Source organism: Dryas octopetala, chromosome 6 (assembly GCF_963921425.1).
Source record: "Dryas octopetala chromosome 6, drDryOcto1.1, whole genome shotgun sequence".
NCBI classification, from domain to species: Eukaryota; Viridiplantae; Streptophyta; class Magnoliopsida; order Rosales; family Rosaceae; genus Dryas; species Dryas octopetala.
In genome coordinates, this window is record NC_141371.1 from 21314962 (window position 1) to 21334796 (window position 19835).

General features: G+C 42.6%; 2 protein-coding genes across 2 annotated transcripts; both read right to left on the bottom strand.

Moving 5' to 3' along the window:
* Window positions 1-13856: 13856 nt before the first annotated feature.
* On the bottom strand, window positions 13857-14532 carry LOC147283225 (uncharacterized). The gene is made up of 2 exons (XM_086248385.1): window positions 14113-14532; window positions 13857-14030 (listed from the first exon to the last, which is right to left on the bottom strand). The coding sequence occupies exons 1-2, from the start codon at window positions 14530-14532 to the stop codon at window positions 13857-13859; spliced, it is 594 nt and encodes a 197-aa protein (XP_086104511.1).
* A 1136-nt stretch (window positions 14533-15668) lies between these two features.
* LOC147283226 (protein FAR1-RELATED SEQUENCE 5-like) lies at window positions 15669-16406 on the bottom strand. Its single transcript, XM_086248386.1, has one exon. It carries the CDS (start codon window positions 16404-16406, stop codon window positions 15669-15671), a length of 738 nt encoding a protein of 245 aa, XP_086104512.1.
* Between the last annotated feature and the right edge of the window lie 3429 nt (window positions 16407-19835).

Genomic DNA, 19835 nt, shown 5'->3' on the forward strand with positions numbered 1-19835 from the left:
CAATTCTGAACACAATTGGGCCAATCCAACCCAACCAATATGTAGAGGAGAGAGAGAAAGTCGAGATTGATACCTGAATCGTGGCAATCGGCCTCCGGAGTCGTCAGAGAAGGGAAAAGAAGCCGGCGGCTTTAAATCGTCGATTCTCAGTCGTGGGTGATCGTCAGAGTGAAAGGAGGGTACCACCTTGCTCGGAATGTCGAGCGGGAGCGACTGGTGGTTCTCCGGCATCCCAACTCCGTCGGGATTGGCAGATCACCGCCGAAGTCCCAAATCGGGTTTGGCTTTGGGTTCGGGTTTCTGCTGGGTTTCTAGGGAAAAGAGACGTCGGGAAGGAGAGGAGAAGAAGAGAGGAGGAGACCAGTGGTCTCGGCCTGGTCGTGTTCGCCGGCCACCACCGCCGGACTGAGAGACATAGAGGTAGTGTAGAGAGGGTTGGGGAGAGAGAAGAGAGGAAAGAGAAGAGGGGGCTATGCACACCACCCTTTTGTGCTGAGTTGACAACCCTTGCTGAGTTCACCACCCCCATGTATAATTTTTTTAATTTCTACTGAGTTAACCACCCTAAAATGACAGAAATACCCCTAATTTCACAAAATACATCATTTTTACTATCTAAACCCACCTACCCCACCCAAACAAACACACCACCAGTATACCCCACCCCTACCTACCCGCAGACCCCACCCCCGCCTACACACCACCAGTCGCCGGTCCTTCCCGCCGTCGCCGTTCCTCCCCGCCGTCGCCGATCCTCCCCTCCTCCACCGCCGATTCCTCCTCTGCAATTTCAGGTGGTTGCTTTCTCCCTCTTACTCTCCCTTACTCACTCTTTGTCAACACTGAAATTTTTGGGTTTAGGGTTGTGTAATGCATTAATATATATATTTGGCCTTCCAATTACACAGATATTTGATATTTTAGAGAAATTAGAATGAGATTTTGAAAGTGGGTGTCTGCAAAATAGGATCTGATTTCTAATTTCATTCGGTACTGGTGTACCGAAATTTCTTAACTTGTTCGGAAGTATACTGTCGAATTATTTCAAAATATTTGACAGTATACTTCCGAACAGAATTTGGTGGAAATGTGTTTACAAATTCATTCGGTAGTTCAGTTCCGAATTATTTACATTCATTCGGTAGATATCCTCCGAAATATCAAATGTCATTCGGTGGGTCTCTGTCGAATGAATATATTGATTTAACTGTTGTTGGTTCCATTCGACGGGCATCTGTCGAAACTTTGATATATGTTCGGTGGGTGTCTGTCGAATGGATCTTAATTTTTCGGTGGACATCTACCGAATGGATCTGAAATTTTCGGTAGACATCTGCCGAATGACATGAATATAAAATATTTTTACATACACTTTTCTCTTATTCTATATTTCATGATAACTTATATTCTCTGTATTCTAAACATGATTTCAATTTTTTAATATAGGTATGGATAAGAGAGGGGCATCTAGAGGTAAATCTGCTCGAGGCGAAAATTGTAGAGGTAGATCTTCTAGAGGTGGTGCTGCAAATGAAGATCGAACACGTCCTACAGCTTTAGAGAGGCGTAGGAAAACGGGCAAAACTATTTACCAAGAGAGGGGGGATGATGTCCAGCCAGAAGAGAATGTAATAGAAGATGACAACAATGATCCAGATGGGCCTTTCCCTGGAGGTCCCACTGATATGTCATTGCTTAGGAGCTTCAACAGTCACATTGCTGCCTCCATTTGGAAAAATGAGGTATTAGAGATTATACATAATGACTTATATAATTTAAAATTTTATAACTATATAGTTTGCAATATTGTAATTGACTTGTGGCTTGTTTTTGAAAATAGGAACGTGAGCCCCTAAGATGCATGTCCAAAACAACAAAGCTGCGCACATGGGACTTGTGGAGTAAAAATGATAATAACAATGTGAAGGGGTATGTGATTAGATCTGGGCTCGGACCACTAGTGTCATGCTCGTACCGTACTGTTGATAAGGTAGTGGTCTCAGCCTTTGTTGAGAGGTGGCAGCCTGAGACTAATACTTTCCATATGCCATTCGGTGAGATGACCATCACACTAGATGATGTGTCAAACATTTTAGGAATTCCGGTTGTGGGTTTATCACTTTCTACACCCCCTCATGATCATATTGCATCAAATTTGTTATTGAGAACATACTTAGGGGTGAGTGAGGCAGATGCCACATCGGAGTTGGATGACTATTCTGGTGAGTATGTGCGTCTCGAGTGGTTACGGTCGAGGTTTGGCCAGGTGTGTGATACAGATGATGATGAGCTAGTGAGGTGTGCTGCTAGAGCCTATTTATTGTTCTTATTGGGTTGTAACGACCCGAACCCAAGTCTTGATTCTTTAAAAAAAAAAATATATATATATATATATCTTTTGGACGGACCTTATCAAATTTTTGGAAGGGAATTCTAGCATTTAGAGGGGAGTTTTAAATTCAAAATTTGTAGCCTTTAAGTTCGAGACGGTGAATTAGAACTCTAGTTTCCAAACGCGTAGACAAAAACAGTGTTCAATTTGAGAATTTTAGTAGAAGGGTGGAGAATTTTCTAGAAAGGGGCAATTGGGTAATTTCAAGCCCAAATACCACCATTTAAAATCAGCCATCTCTCTCTCTCTCCTCATTCTCTTTCTCTAGAACTCTCTCTCCCTTTCTCTTCATCTTCTTCCCTCACCGCACCCTCCCCTGCGCGCGTCACCAGCCCCCACCAGCGATCATCAGCCACCACCAGCCACCACCAGCGACCGTCAGCCACCATCACCGGCCACCCATCGCACCCCCCAGTGCCGACCAGCCCCCCCCCCCCCCGAGCCTAGTCTCTCTCTCTCCCTTTTCCTCTGTGTGCACTCAACCTCTGCACCTAGTCACCATTTCCGTTCACGTCGCCGGCCATTCCGACCACCTGAGACCTCCGGCGACCCTTCCTTTGGCCGACCGACTTAGCCTGGCCCTCCTCCTGCACCGAGCAGCTCCCACGGGTCGGAAACGACTCAAGAACCACCTCGAAACCGCCGGCCTCATCCTCCAATTTCCGGCCAGTTTTCAGCACCAATTTTCGAGGATTTAAATGGGGTTTTCTCATTAAGGTCCGGAGTTGTTGGAGAAGCCGAGAAGTATTGGACATAAATTTGTGACCTTGCCGATACAAAATTCATCTTAGGAAGAATTTTCCGATCAAGGTAAGACCTTCCGCTGTTTTCCTTAGTTTATGATGTGTTTTGGTGTTGTGGTTGAGGGTGGATTGAGCCAAGGAGATTCGAAGAAGGAAGTAGTGCTTACGGGATTATTGTGCATTAAGTAAATAAATCCTCGGGTTAATTGATAAATGGGCGTGGCAATTAGGTTCAATAATTCTTGTACACACTTTAATTATTATCGAGTCAAGACTAATTGAAATTTATGGTTTATTCTTTAGGTGAGACGACTGGGGTTCGTGACGATCCGGCGGAGGATCGAAGTTAGAATTTTCTCACTGTGAGTGGACATTACTTCCTTAAAATGATTTATGAAATTTGCATTTTTACCTTGGCTAATTGAATTTGATTTGGGATTTGATAAAAATGTTAGATTTCGGATTTCAAATGCTTTATAAGAAAGTTTTTAAAACATATATTTACATGTTGATTTTAGTGAGTTGTTGGGTTTTGGAAAAAGAATTTAGTTTCTCATTTTATATACAAGGTTCATTTAATATTTCAAATTTGTCGAAAAGTATTAGTTTGATTTATGTATATTGAATTTAATTCGGATTTCGTATGTTGGCTTATGGATTTTAAGTTTCTTTTTGAAAAAGTACCTTGATATTTATTTTTGGTGGAAAAAAGGATGTATTTGGTTTATGGAAAAATGGTTTTCAAACCACCTTTGCAGTACCCTCCAGGTTATCAGATTTAATAGGTCTTTGGGACCCATCACGATGCACATATAGGCTTTGGGCCGTGTGTCGGGATGTTTCGCCCTTTGGGGGCCGCTCTGCGTGCACGTACGACAGATTTTTAGGCTCTGCATGTGTATGACAGATTCTCGGCTCTGCGCATGTATGACAGATTCTCCGGGTAACTGACTGGTGTGTGTTTTCGACTGTTAAGTATTTTAAGTGATGAGTTTATGGCAGAAAAAAAAAGGGTTTTTAAGTATGACGGTTTCAGTTGAACAGTTTTATAAATTTTTTTTGTATATTGAGAGTGGTTTGAGAAAGAAGTTTTCAGTTTAAATTATTTTATTACAAATGTATTATACAGTTTTATTTCGATATTTTATTTTAAATTTATAAACTACTCAGAACTTTTAATGTTTGAAGTTTTATTCGATAAAGAGTTGGTGCTTTGGTTTAGTTTTACAATACTCTTAGAGCGAAAATGATTTTAAAACTGGGGGTGTTCAAAGAGCGACGTGAGGTTTTAGAGTTAAAAATATTTAGACTTGATTTCATTCCCATTTAAGTGTCCACTCACTGAGCCTGTCTCACAGTTTGTTTTGTTTTGTCTTAAATTGTCCCCCCAGGTAGTGGCTTTGGTGGAGGTCGAGCCAATAACGTCGAGGCATTCGCGTCCATTTCCCTAGTCGGACTCTGTAGGCGACACTTTATTATATAAAATTTCCTTGTAATAGGATAGGAGCTCTGATAACCACTCTAAAAATTTTAAGTTGGTTTCTCTGTGAAATTGTTGGGTCTGAGACCCTATTTGGTTGTGGTAGAGGTGGTTGCTGTTTAGAAGTGTTTTTAACAGGTTTAAAATTTCTGGGTTAGTCCACTTTCAGGGGAGGTTCTGCCGAATTTTCAGTAGGATTTTCCTTGAATTTGGATTCCCGCAGGACCTCTCCGGGTTTCAGGGTGGAATCCGGGGGCGGTCCTGTCAACTTGGTATCAGAGCATTAGGTTTTAGATTCCTCAGTTCTGCACTGAATGTGCATCCCCATTATTGATAAGAGTTTTGTTTTCTTATAGGTATCATGCCTCCTCGACGACGTGGCCGACCACCGGGGACCCACCATAGGGTAGCAGAAGGTGTCGATGAGACGACACAAGGTTTTGAGCAGTCTATTGATAGGCTAGCCGAGGCAGTGACTACTGCTGTTCGTACTAGAGCGTTTCCTGAGGGAGAGTACAGCATTGAGCGTGCCCGTAAGCTCGGGGCCTCAAATTTTCCGGGTACTTCGGATCCCAGTGTGGCTAACGAGTGGATGATACAACTCGAGAGGATCTTCGAGGTTATGGGATGCCCTGATGACCGAAAGTTAGTCTTGGCTACCTTCCTGCTAGTGGGTGACGCTTATCACTGGTGGGACTCCGAGCGCTTGGGACTCACGGCAGCTGACATCACTTGGGATAGATTTAGGAGAGTCTTCTATGAGAAGTATTATCCCCGAGTTTATTGTGATGAGAAGAGGGCTGAGTTCTTGAGGCTTAGACAGGGGTCTATGTCAGTAGCAGAGTATGAGAGAAAGTTTACTGAACTTTCTAGATTTTGCCCAGCACTGGTGGCAGACGAGGCAGACCGATGCTCGAGATTTGAGGAGGGTCTGAGAGACTCTATTCGCACAGTGGTTACTGCAGCTAACCATTCCACCTTTAGTTCATTGCGGGATGCTGCCATGAGGGTGGAGAGATCTTTAGCGGAGCGGAATAGGAGTGAGGTGAGACGTCGCCCTCACCAGAGTACCTTTGTGGGTGGCCCTAGTCAGGGACCATCTAAGAGGGGTAGTTTCAGCTCTGGTTCTTCTGGGAGTGGAGGATTCAGAGTTGACAGACAGAGTTCTGGGGGCAGTGGAGGATCTGGGTACAGTCAGAGCTCGAGTCATCCTTCAGGGGGTAGTTCAGCCCGAAACAAGGAATTTTTGGGCAGACATCAGAGTCAGACTGGTGGGAGTTCACATGTCCAATGCCACAGTTGTGGTAGATTTCATAGTGGGCCTTGTCAGAGGGGTAGTGCTGGTTGTTATCAGTGCGGACAGATGGGCCATATTCGGAGGGATTGTCCGAGGTCGCGACAGAGTGATGGGAGAGCTGCAGGGCCCGCCATCCATCAGGGACAGACTTTTGGGGCACAGAGTCAGGGCCAGGGGGCCGTTCAGACTGGGGGTGCCACTTCTAGTAGTGGCGCTCAGTCTAGTCATGCTGGCAGAGGCGGAGGACAGCAGAGGAGTCAACCAGGACGTCCCAGATCCCAGGGCAGAGTTTTCGCCATGACACAGCAGGACGCTTTGGCTTCACCGGACGTCATTATGGGTACGATTTCTATTTTTGGACAAAATGTACATATATTGATGGACCCTGGTGCCACACACTCTTTTGTTGCACGTAGACTTGCTTTATCTGCCGATAGGATGCCGACCCCGTTGGAATCTGAGTTAGTTATAGCTACACCAGCCGGGGTTTCACTCTTAGCTTGTGAAGTTTTTAGGGGCTGCCCCATCTTAATTGACGGTCATGAACTGGAGGCAGATTTGATTCCCTTGGATATTTTTGACGTCGACCTTATTTTGGGTATGGATTGGCTTGCTACTCACCACGCCTCTGTTGATTGTTTTCGGAAGATAGTGACATTCAGACCCCCAGGGCGACCGGAGATTGTTTTTCATGGTGAGCGTCGAATCCTTCCATCTTGTATGATTTCAGCTCTAACTGCTAGACGTCTGTTACGAAAGGGATGTACGGGGTACTTAGCCCACATCATTGATAGTCGAGTTAGTGAGGTGAGACTGGAGGACATACCGGTGGTACAAGACTTTCCGGACGTATTCCCAGACGACCTTCCAGGTTTACCTCCAGAGAGAGAGATCTACTTTGCTATTGATTTGGTTCCTGGCACGGCACCTATTTCTTTGGCACCATACAGAATGGCTCCAGCCGAGTTGAAAGAGTTGAAAACTCAATTACAGGAATTAATCGAGAAGGGGTTTATTCGACCTAGTGTTTCTCCTTGGGGCGCACCTGTGTTGTTTGTAAAGAAGAAGGATGGAACTATGAGGTTGTGCATCGATTACAGACAACTTAATAAAGTCACGGTGCGGAATCGATACCCCTTACCTCGTATTGATGACTTGTTTGATCAGCTGCAGGGCGCTAGGGTATTCTCTAAGATTGATTTGAGATCGGGCTATCATCAATTGCGAATTAGAGAGACGGACGTACCCAAGACTGCCTTTCGAACTCGATATGGACATTATGAGTTCTTGGTCATGCCATTTGGGCTGACTAATGCCCCAGCAGCGTTTATGGACCTCATGAATCGGGTTTTCCGTTCTTACCTAGATCGATTCGTCATTGTTTTTATTGATGACATATTGGTGTATTCTCGTAGCGACAGAGATCATGAGGAACACTTGAGGATGGTTTTGCAGACTTTGAGAGAGCATCAGTTGTATGCCAAGTTCAGCAAGTGCCAATTTTGGTTGGATAGAGTAGGATTCTTGGGACATGTGATTTCAGCTGAGGGTGTTTTTGTCGACCCACAGAAGATTGAGGCAGTCATGAATTGGGAGCGACCGACTAGTGTAACTGAGGTGAGGAGTTTCCTTGGCTTGGCGGGTTATTACCGTCGTTTTGTAGAAGGGTTTTCCAAGATAGCAGCCCCCCTTACACGGTTGACCAGGAAAGGAGTGAGGTATGTGTGGACTGATGAGTGTGAGCAGAGTTTCCAAGAGCTTAAGAACCGACTGACGTCTGCTCCTGTTTTGACACTTCCTGATGGCAGCGGTGGATTTGTGATTTACAGTGATGCTTCACGTCAAGGCCTGGGTTGTGTGTTGATGCAGCATGGTAAGGTTGTTGCTTACGCATCTAGACAACTCAAAAAGCATGAGTTGAACTATCCGACCCACGACCTGGAACTTGCTGCAGTCGTGTTTGCTCTTAAGATTTGGAGGCATTATTTATATGGAGTGACTTGTCAGATCTTCACTGATCATAAGAGCCTCAAATACTTGTTCACTCAAAAAGAATTGAACTTGAGACAGAGAAGGTGGCTAGAGTTGATCAAGGATTACGATTGCACTATAGAGTATCACCCTGGAAAAGCTAATGTGGTGGCGGATGCTCTTAGCAGAAAGACTTCAGGCTCTTTGGCACATCTTAAGGCGGTACGCTTGCCTTTATTAGTTGAGTTGAGGACTACAGGAGCTACCTTGGGTGTAGATCATTTTGGAGCCTTGCTAGCTAGTTTTCGAGTAAGACCAGTATTGCTTGATAAGGTACGAGAGGCACAACTCCAGGATTCCGTGTTGATGAAGCTAAGGGATGAAGTGGGAAGTGGGTTGAGAGCTGATTATACGGTCAGAGATGACGGAGTTTTGGTCATGGGTACGAGGTTATGTGTGCCTGCAGATGAGGTGCTCAAGAGAGAGATCCTGGAGGAAGCTCACAGTTCAGCTTATGCCATGCATCCGGGCAGCACCAAAATGTACCGTACCCTCAGAGAACATTATTGGTGGCCAGGAATGAAAAGAGAAATAGCAGAATTTGTTGCAAGATGTCTGATTTGTCAACAAGTAAAAGCGGAACGCCAGAAGCCTTCAGGACTCATGCAGCCACTTCTGATTCCCGAGTGGAAGTGGGAGCACATCACCATGGACTTTGTATACAAACTCCCACGTACTCAGAGTGGGCACGATGGTATTTGGGTGATTGTTGATCGACTCACTAAGTCTGCGCATTTTCTACCTGTTCGTGAGACTCACTCTTTGGACAAACTGGCAAAATTATTTGTAGATGAGATTGTGAGATTGCATGGTGCCCCCGTGACTATTGTGTCAGATAGAGACTCACGATTTACTTCTCGGTTTTGGGAGAGCTTACAGCGGGCTTTGGGTACAAAGTTACATTTTAGCACCGCCTTCCACCCACAGACCGATGGACAATCAGAAAGAACTATACAGACTTTGGAGGACATGTTGAGGTCTTGTGTCTTGCAGTTTAAGGGCAATTGGGATTCTCATCTACCATTGATGGAGTTTGCCTACAACAATAGTTATCACACGAGTATTGGTATGGCTCCTTATGAGGCCTTGTATGGGCGACAGTGTAGGACACCTATCTGTTGGGACGAAGTCGGTGAGAGGAAACTTATTGGGCCGGAATTTGTACAAATGACATCAGAGAAAGTACAAGTTATTAGGAGCAAGTTGAAGGCGGCTCAAGATCGACAAAAGAGCTATGCTGATACACGCAGGAAGGATCTTGAGTTTGAGGTGGGTGATCAAGTTTTCCTAAAGTTATCACCCTGGAAGGGTGTAGTGCGCTTTGGGAAGCGCGGGAAGTTAAGTCCTCGTTTCATTGGACCATATGAGATTTCGGAGCGAATTGGTCCAGTTGCATATAGACTTGCCTTACCTATAGAGCTCTCTCGGGTCCACGATGTGTTCCACGTGTCTATGTTGCGTAAGTATAGACCGGATCCTTCTCATATTTTGGAGAACCAGCCTGTTGAGTTGAGAGAGGATTTGTCATATGAGGAGCAACCTGTTGAAATTTTGGACCGTAGAGAACAGGTCCTTCGTACTAAGACCATTCCTCTGGTTAAAGTTCTATGGAGAAATCACACAGTGGAAGAGGCGACGTGGGAACCGGAGGAACAAATGAGAGCTCAATATCCACAACTCTTCGCATGACAGGTACAAATTTCGAGGACGAAATTTTCTAAACGGGGGGAGGTTGTAACGACCCGAACCCAAGTCTTGATTCTTTAAAAAAAAAAATATATATATATATATATATCTTTTGGACGGACCTTATCAAATTTTTGGAAGGGAATTCTAGCATTTAGAGGGGAGTTTTAAATTCAAAATTTGTAGCCTTTAAGTTCGAGACGGTGAATTAGAACTCTAGTTTCCAAACGCGTAGACAAAAACAGTGTTCAATTTGAGAATTTTAGTAGAAGGGTGGAGAATTTTCTAGAAAGGGGCAATTGGGTAATTTCAAGCCCAAATACCACCATTTAAAATCAGCCATCTCTCTCTCTCTCCTTATTCTCTTTCTCTAGAACTCTCTCTCCCTTTCTCTTCATCTTCTTCCCTCACCGCACCCTCCCCTGCGCGCGTCACCAGCCCCCACCAGCGATCATCAGCCACCACCAGCCACCACCAGCGACCGTCAGCCACCATCACCGGCCACCCATCGCACCCCCCAGTGCCGACCAGCCCCCCCCCCCCCCGAGCCTAGTCTCTCTCTCTCCCTTTTCCTCTGTGTGCACTCAACCTCTGCACCTAGTCACCATTTCCGTTCACGTCGCCGGCCATTCCGACCACCTGAGACCTCCGGCGACCCTTCCTTTGGCCGACCGACTTAGCCTGGCCCTCCTCCTGCACCGAGCAGCTCCCACGGGTCGGAAACGACTCAAGAACCACCTCGAAACCGCCGGCCTCATCCTCCAATTTCCGGCCAGTTTTCACCACCAATTTTCGAGGATTTAAATGGGGTTTTCTCATTAAGGTCCGGAGTTGTTGGAGAAGCCGAGAAGTATTGGACATAAATTTGTGACCTTGCCGATACAAAATTCATCTTAGGAAGAATTTTCCGATCAAGGTAAGACCTTCCGCTGATTTTCCTTAGTTTATGATGTGTTTTGGTGTTGTGGTTGAGGGTGGATTGAGCCAAGGAGATTCGAAGAAGGAAGTAGTGCTTACGGGGTTATTGTGCATTAAGTAAATAAATCCTCGGGTTAATTGATAAATGGGCGTGGCAATTAGGTTCAATAATTCTTGTACACACTTTAATTATTATCGAGTCAAGACTAATTGAAATTTATGGTTTATTCTTTAGGTGAGACGACTGGGGTTCGTGACGATCCGGCGGAGGATCGAAGTTAGAATTTTCTCACTGTGAGTGGACATTACTTCCTTAAAATGATTTATGAAATTTGCATTTTTACCTTGGCTAATTGAATTTGATTTGGGATTTGATAAAAATGTTAGATTTCGGATTTCAAATGCTTTATAAGAAAGTTTTTAAAACATATATTTACATGTTGATTTTAGTGAGTTGTTGGGTTTTGGAAAAAGAATTTAGTTTCTCATTTTATATACAAGGTTCATTTAATATTTCAAATTTGTCGAAAAGTATTAGTTTGATTTATGTATATTGAATTTAATTCGGATTTCGTATGTTGGCTTATGGATTTTAAGTTTCTTTTTGAAAAAGTACCTTGATATTTATTTTTGGTGGAAAAAAGGATGTATTTGGTTTATGGAAAAATGGTTTTCAAACCACCTTTGCAGTACCCTCCAGGTTATCAGATTTAATAGGTCTTTGGGACCCATCACGATGCACATATAGGCTTTGGGCCGTGTGTCGGGATGTTTCGCCCTTTGGGGGCCGCTCTGCGTGCACGTACGACAGATTTTTAGGCTCTGCATGTGTATGACAGATTCTCGGCTCTGCGCATGTATGACAGATTCTCCGGGTAACTGACTGGTGTGTGTTTTCGACTGTTAAGTATTTTAAGTGATGAGTTTATGGCAGAAAAAAAAAAAGGTTTTTAAGTATGACGGTTTCAGTTGAACAGTTTTATAAATTTTTTTTGTATATTGAGAGTGGTTTGAGAAAGAAGTTTTCAGTTTAAATTATTTTATTACAAATGTATTATACAGTTTTATTTCGATATTTTATTTTAAATTTATAAACTACTCAGAACTTTTAATGTTTGAAGTTTTATTCGATAAAGAGTTGGTGCTTTGGTTTAGTTTTACAATACTCTTAGAGCGAAAATGATTTTAAAACTGGGGGTGTTCAAAGAGCGACGTGAGGTTTTAGAGTTAAAAATATTTAGACTTGATTTCATTCCCATTTAAGTGTCCACTCACTGAGCCTGTCTCACAGTTTGTTTTGTTTTGTCTTAAATTGTCCCCCCAGGTAGTGGCTTTGGTGGAGGTCGAGCCAATAACGTCGAGGCATTCGCGTCCATTTCCCTAGTCGGACTCTGTAGGCGACACTTTATTATATAAAATTTCCTTGTAATAGGATAGGAGCTCTGATAACCACTCTAAAAATTTTAAGTTGGTTTCTCTGTGAAATTGTTGGGTCTGAGACCCTATTTGGTTGTGGTAGAGGTGGTTGCTGTTTAGAAGTGTTTTTAACAGGTTTAAAATTTCTGGGTTAGTCCACTTTCAGGGGAGGTTCTGCCGAATTTTCGGTAGGATTTTCCTTGAATTTGGATTCCCGCAGGACCTCTTCGGGTTTCAGGGTGGAATCCGGGGGCGGTCCTGTCAATGTACCATTTTTGCCGATAAGACTGGCACAAGGGTACAAGTCCAGTTTATAAGATTACTTACTAATCTCGACACCACTAGCCATTATGCATGGGGTGCAGGGGCCTTATCTTTCCTGTATCGGCAATTAGGTGTTGCTTCTAGGTCTAAGGTTAAGCAAATGTGTGGATATATGACCTTGTTGGAGGCATGGGTGTATGAGCATATGCACCATATTGTTTGTCCGGGCTATGACATTAATTACTTAGAGAGTAGCCCCCGTGCGCTCCGATGGACTCCGAGGAGGGATACCGGGACAACTAGTGAAGATGTGCAGAAACTGAGACAACGACTTGACGATTTGAAGGCGGATGAGGTATATATTTATAGTGATAATGAAAAATTAGACTTAATTTTGCATTTGTTGCTCTTGGATGAATTATTTGATACTAACTTTTTTTTGTTTTTTTTCTTTCTTCAGGTTATATGGGAACCCTACAAATCCAGTAAACAACAACATCCATTACTAGATGTGGCATTCTACACAGGATTGATCAAGTGTTTCGACATTGTGGAGCCCTATTATCCCGAGAGAGTCTTGAGGCAATTTGGACGGGTACAAACGATCCCCCCTGCACCACGTGCTCCTCAGCGTGGTGGACGAGGTGCTTATGCGCAATCGTACAATCCCTTTTACGAGTACTTTGATAGTACGTGGGAGAGGTGGCCGGACCACTTATTGTCTGAAGATAGTCGCAGTGTAGCAGTGAAGGCTCCATCCGACACCGTTGACGGCTACCTCCAGTGGTTCTATTATGTATCTCATCTGTACATCCAAAATCCGGCACTTAGGACTGCATTTGACCCCCACAGGACCGTGGCACCAGAATTTGGCAGGGTATGGATCCAAAGGCTTAAATTTTGAAATTGGTGGCGAAAATTGTTTATTTAGGTTCAAATCGGCTTATATTTTGGCATGGTATATAAATTGTTGCTTATATATGATTTTGTTACTTATAGAACTGTGTTGACCGTATGTTGCATATCACTCGCCCTATTGTGGCATTGGGCGAGGATGAGGCCACAAGGCGTCCCTCTCACCTTTACAGGGCGATTGACAGTCTACAACATATCTTGGAGGGCACACACTTGAGCAACACAATGACATACCAGCGCCGCACTTGGCAGTGATCACCCGCTTTCATGTTCATAAGTTTTTTTGATATGGCTGTCATTTTATGGACATGAATTATAATTGGTTGACAGACATGGATTATGGACAAGTTGATTTTAGGTAAATGTAAGAAAATGGTGGCATGATAACTCGTAGGTAGCATGTACTATAATGAACACAAGGGCCAAAAGTTAATGACTAATTATGAGGGTTATTTGTAATTAGGACCTTATGTTTTTTATTTTGGCTAAAATTGGAGCATCTTAATTTAGTGACTTTGAAATTGCATAAAAACAATCCGAATAAATATTGGAGCACCACATATTATGATTGAAAGGGACAAAAACGTCATAACCACATATTATGATAATATTATGCATGAGTCAAGATCTAATAAAGGTTAATATCATCCCACATACATGGTACGTACGCCATAAAGGTTAAAAACAAATCACTAGGTTTAATTAAGTTGAAATTCAATCATTATCAAGAGACATAATTTCCGGCGTAGGCACGTCACCATTAATTCGCTTGAACTCCTCAAGGCGATTTTGATATCCAATGTACCAACCACGTGCGGCATATGCGTCGGCATGTTTATGCCAATCATCTGAAATAGGTGGCATAGGATGGCCAGGGGACAAGTGTACCTACGCATATTAATTAAATGAATAACTTAGTAATGACAATTTTTCTACTATAAATTTACAATTACACAATCTATAGCCGTACCTGTACAAAATGATCACCGTTGACAAAACCAATGCAAATCTCACGGAGCTCAACGTCCTGATGTGCTTCTGAGTGTGCATATAGTGGGAGACACGTAAGGCATAACGATCTACATAAATGGATCACGGTTACAGCATAACATGTGGCGATAATATATCCCATCTCGGTCATGGTCATCCAATGATCTCTGGGTGCAGGGGTGTCATCAAAATAATCAAGTACCCTCTGAAACTCCATAACTCGCTCACGCACATGGAAAACTGACTCAAACAAAGTCGGTGTATGTAGCAGTGTCCTTGATAAGTCTGTGCGTACCTTTCGCCAAACATCCACTCCAAAGCCCATAGCTGCAGCTACAACTCTATATCCACAATTACCATCTGGTAAGACGTCGGTTACACCAGAAATGTACGGTCTCATGATGGGTTGAAACTGGTCTATATACCGATGTGGCTGAGCAAATGGAATGAGCGAACTCGTCTTCACTTTGTTGGCCTATTTTTTTAGTTTCTTTTTTGGCGAGCTACAGCCAACATTGCCAATGGACGGTGAGGGTGAATGACTGTCACAACCGGAAAGTACGTACTCAAATGCGGATGGCAAACGCCTAGTAGAGGTTTCAGCTTTACTTGGGCGGCCCCTAGTCTTGGTCTTCACTTGTGGTTCTCTCAGAGTAGTGGAACTTGGATTCATGAGCTCTTCTAACTTCAAACTTATGTGCTTCTGGGTGTCTGCATCTTGCTCTTCCATCCATTTTATTAGTCTATCTACTGTGGCATTAACTGGAGGATCTGAGAGTTTTGTGACCTCCGGTTCCCTATTGTAATCCAACTTTCTCCAATAAGGATGAAGGGAGTCAAGTGGAATAGGTCAGTTACGTCGTCTATACGACAAAATCTCATGTGCACATGGCAACTCGTGTGTCCGACGAATGGTGCAATCATATGGTAAGGCACCTCCAATCCATTCAGCCCTGTACAATATGAAAGAAGTGAATAAATTATTGGTACGAACTAAATAAGTGTTTAATGTGTAGAATGAAGGTTAGTTAGTGAAGGTACCTCCTTATCTCACAACCAATTATATTCAATGCTGTATCTGATACATAGCCTAACAATTCCTTCATCTCCTCATGTTTCCTGACACTATGCTGGATAAAACAACAGTTTTTCTCAAATGATGCCTTAATGTGTGTATGCTGCAACTCTATCAATGTATGAATATGCTGCCATGATAACTCAAAACTAAGCTGACTAGTGCCAAGTTCCTTCTTTAACCTTGAATGTGCACTTTCAGCTCTGTTCGTAACAAGAAGTTAGTATGTGTGTCTAAGCATATAACAAGTTAATGATAACAATAATAGACTACCTGTTCGAAGTGGTGTTATCAAGGTGCATACAAGCATCTGTCCATGCAGCCACAAACCTCTCCTTATAAGGTATCAATCAACTATCGTTAATGTACTCAATAGCTCCGGCGTATGAACAAAAGTTGGTTTCCATGTCACACAAACGACTCACATACTCATCCTCGCTCTCCGATCCAACCAAACAATTCTAGGCACCATTAAACTTCTCCCAATGGTCAACCGTACCAAACAACTTCCTGCAATTTTTCAACACATTTTTGCTAATGGGCCATCTACACAATAAATGTCTGGCACTAGGAAACACTTTAGGGATTGCAGACATGAGTGCTAGTTCCCGATCCGTGACAATCACGTTAGGAAGACAGTCATCATTCAATAAAGACCGTACTCTACCCAAAGCCCATGTATAATTATCCTCCTTCTCAGAACATATATAAGCGAATGCAACAGAGAATGTCATGCTAGTGGAAGTCACACCCACAATCTCAAAAAGTGGCCAACGGTACCTATTAGTCTTATAAGTGCAATCCATTATCAGTACATGCGGAAATGCACGTAATATATCAACACTCTCAGGATGAGTCCAAAACAGGTCAATCACAACATCACCAGAACTTCTATGCCACTCAACATAATTATGTTCTCTCAGCTTAGTTAGCAATACTTGCATCTCTGATCTACCGGCCCTCTCGATGACCCTATGTTTTTGCCTGGCATTGTATACTGTCTTGATTATTGATGTATTCTGTGGATTCTTACTTTTTATGGTCTTCAATATATCTTTCGGTTTCACCAAAGTCTTGGACAAAGCCACTAACAATGAATTCTCTTCTTCAGTTAATCTGCCTGCGAATGAATGCCCTTCAATATATTCTGAAACTACATGGTTATGCACTCCACATGCATTTTTTAACCCAAAGGGCATTACATTCCATTCGTAGTGTCCGAATGGGAATTTCTTATTAGAGTCGATTGCAAAGCAGCCAAAGATGTTTTAAAAAAAGATGTTAAAAATTTGGCTTCAAAACAAATTTTTGCCAGATGGCAAGCTATTCTTTCAGCCTTTGATTTTCAAATCGAGTATATTAAAGGGGAAAACAACTCTCTCCCTGATTTCTTAACACGTGAGTTTTTGCAGGGCAAGGAAGATGAGGCGAAGCCAGATGAGGAGAAATCATTACATGGGGAAGAGTCCCCAAAAGGTGTCTCAAAGGCACCTAGAAGATGCCCAAGAGCACACCCAGAAGCTTAAACAACCTCTGGGAGAGGGTCCTAAAAGGACTCCATATTACCCAACCCTAGAGGTTGGAGTATCAGTAATAGAAGATTATGAATTGGCTAAAGAGCCAAGAGCAGTAGCTAAAAGCTACCTTAATAATCACTGCGATCCTAAACTAGGATCAAAAAATCAGCAGTGGTTTGAATCTTTACTAATTGAAACTGGTTCCGTCAGAATTACCCATAATTATCGCTCAAGAGGGGTAATTGGTTACTCTCAGATGTTTATCATAGACATTATCTCTGCTAAAGAGTGGGGATCATCCCAATTTTCTAAAAGGAAATTTGCCAGATTCGAAGGACTATCCCCTGCCTGGTTTGATTTTTTCGACTACAAGAAGGCTTGGGAAATAACTCTATTCTTTCAAAATGAGTTATTTTCTCATTCCTGGTTCTTCCAGTTCCAACTGAAGGCTAAAAAGTCTATCCCTAACTGGTTCAAGGGATGGTTCGCAGTATGGGGCCCTGGTTCTGACATTTTGCCTCCTGCCGTTTTCGAGAGCCTTAGACTTTTCGGTTTGGCTAACACAAATGACGTCTCACCATGGGACATTGGAATGTGGTTCTATGCCCTCCACAACCTTTGCTGGATTCTCAAATGGGACTACTGTTTCTCTCCCGAAGATGAAGACAAAGGTATTTACATCCCAAATCTCAGGAGGTCTATCTGCACTAAATGGTGGGACAATTACAATTATAACCATATTCTTCCTCTAATTTTTAAAGTGAAGTTAGTCAGAGAAGTTGTCCCTGGATTCTCTTCTAGGGTTTCTCCACCTGGTTCACCTCCTTCTTGCCTAAAAGGCCAGATTGCCAAGCTCATGGAGGAAAATAAATCTGTTCCAAAAGAAGTCCTCAAGAAGGCCTTAGAAGAGGTTTTTGATTCAGATCCTCATTCAACTGAGCCTAATGATGATGATGTGGAACGCTTCAATATCTTTTCCCCACTCAGCTAAAGATGCTGTCCAGCTTTCCCCTTTCGTCCGTTTGCTAAAAGCAAGATTGCATTATTAAAGGTTCCACGTGAAGAATCTCCTTTTGTCAGCCACTTGTTAGAAAGCTAAAAGAAAGCTTGTCATGTTGCTAAAAGCAATAATGCACTCTAATAATGATCCGCTACGTCCAAGGGAATCTACTTTATTTCTGTCGGCCACTTGTTTAGGCCTTTCTGTTTGTTCACATGGCTACAGTATAGCCTTATGTTCTATTTAAGATGTCTTTCCCCCTTCATTGGGAGGCAGGCTCGGATAGGTGCAAGTTCAGTTTTCAGTTTTCAGTTTTCAGTTTCCTCGTTTGAAGTGTGTTTAAGTATTTGTACCGAAGCAAGTGAGTGAGTGGTTGTTGTATTCACCACTACTAAGTTTATTCTGTAAGTACTATGCTTAATGAAATATTAGCATATGTTTGTATCTTTCAATTTCTGTTGATTTGTTTGTTCATTCTTTATGTTTTAACCTTGCCAGTTTTAAAGTTCAAAAAAGATTAATCCTTTGTTAAAGTTTTGGATTTACAAAAGGTTTTGCTGCTTTGAATTCGACTCTTTGCCTTGGTCTTTTGCAAGTTCGACTTCCACTGGTTTTGTTCTATTTGTTCTATTTGTCCTGGGTTACAATTGGTATCAGAGCCAAGTTTTTCTTAAGGGTGAGTGAATAGCCTACGGGAAGGTAGTTGGTCTTAGGCTGAGTGTGCCGTTTGGGAACCACAGAAACCTTGGGGTAGGATTTACAAGTTCTTAAATAATGGCCAGGCTTTTGAGATCATTGTCACACAGATCTGATAGTTCAAGATCTATGAGGTTGAATAATACAGAAGAAGTGGTCATCGGAGACTATGAAAAGCAGTTACAGAACTGGAGTATCCCAGCATTCCCAACGAAGGAGATCTACCATAAAGGGACGTTCGAATGGAGAAGTGATTACGTCATCAAGACCTGTGAACGCACAGTATCCATCTCCAACCAGGATGATAACATCTAGTTGTTCACTCCAAGCATGCTAAACCAGCATGTCAGTAAAAAATACAACTACCTACATATAGGGGTTGTTCAGGTAGCTGTTAAGCCCTTGGTAAGGATGGGCTTAAACACTTCTGTTTTAGTTTGTGTACGAGATTGTAGGCACAATAGATTCTCAGATTCTTTACTAGAAGTTGTGGAATCTTCATTAAGTGAAGGACCAATATTTTTTTAACTGTTTTCCCAATTTCTCAATGGCTCTCGCAGATAAAGGAGTGTTAAAAGCACTTACATTGAACATCAGGTCGCAGGGATTTGACATGATCCCAGGCTCCCAGAATATGGCGGTAGTATACAGGATATACTACAAAGCAATGACAACTTTGTGTCCAGGGGCTAGAGATCTGCATGAGGAAGGTAAGACCATTATGTTCCAAGCTGACGCGAGAAGAGCAAACAGGAATGAACAAACAAATCAACAGAAATTGAAAGATACAAACATATGCTAATATTTCATTAAGCATAGTACTTACAGAATAAACTTAGTAGTGGTGAATACAGCAACCACTCACTCACTTGCTTCGGTACAAATACTTAAACACACTTCAAACTAGGAAACTTAAAACTGAAAACTGAACAGAAGATGGTTCCATTTTTTGATTGGTTTTATAAAAATATCCAGGGAACCATATTTGAGGATGCAATCAATGCCATAACTAGTCCATTTAAAACCTATTTCCCTAAATCAGGGGATCCCATTAAAGCAAAAAGGTTTTGCTGCTTTGAATTCGACTCTTTGCCTTGGTCTTTTGCAAGTTCGACTATACGTTTTTCATTCGGTGGCTATCTGCCGAACGGTGGTATAAACTTCGGTGACAAACCACCGAATATATTGCCATTTTTCGACGGGCATTGACCGAACAAATGTGTAAAAAATTGACATTACATTTATAAACGGTGGATACCTACCTAAATATGCACATTTATTCGGTGACCATCCACCGAAATATAATGTATATTTCGGTACTGGTGTACCGAATAAAAACGCGAACTCACAGTTTTTCAGCCGCGAAAAAATTCATAAAAACTAAAAAAAAAACTCAAACTTACTTCATTTGATGA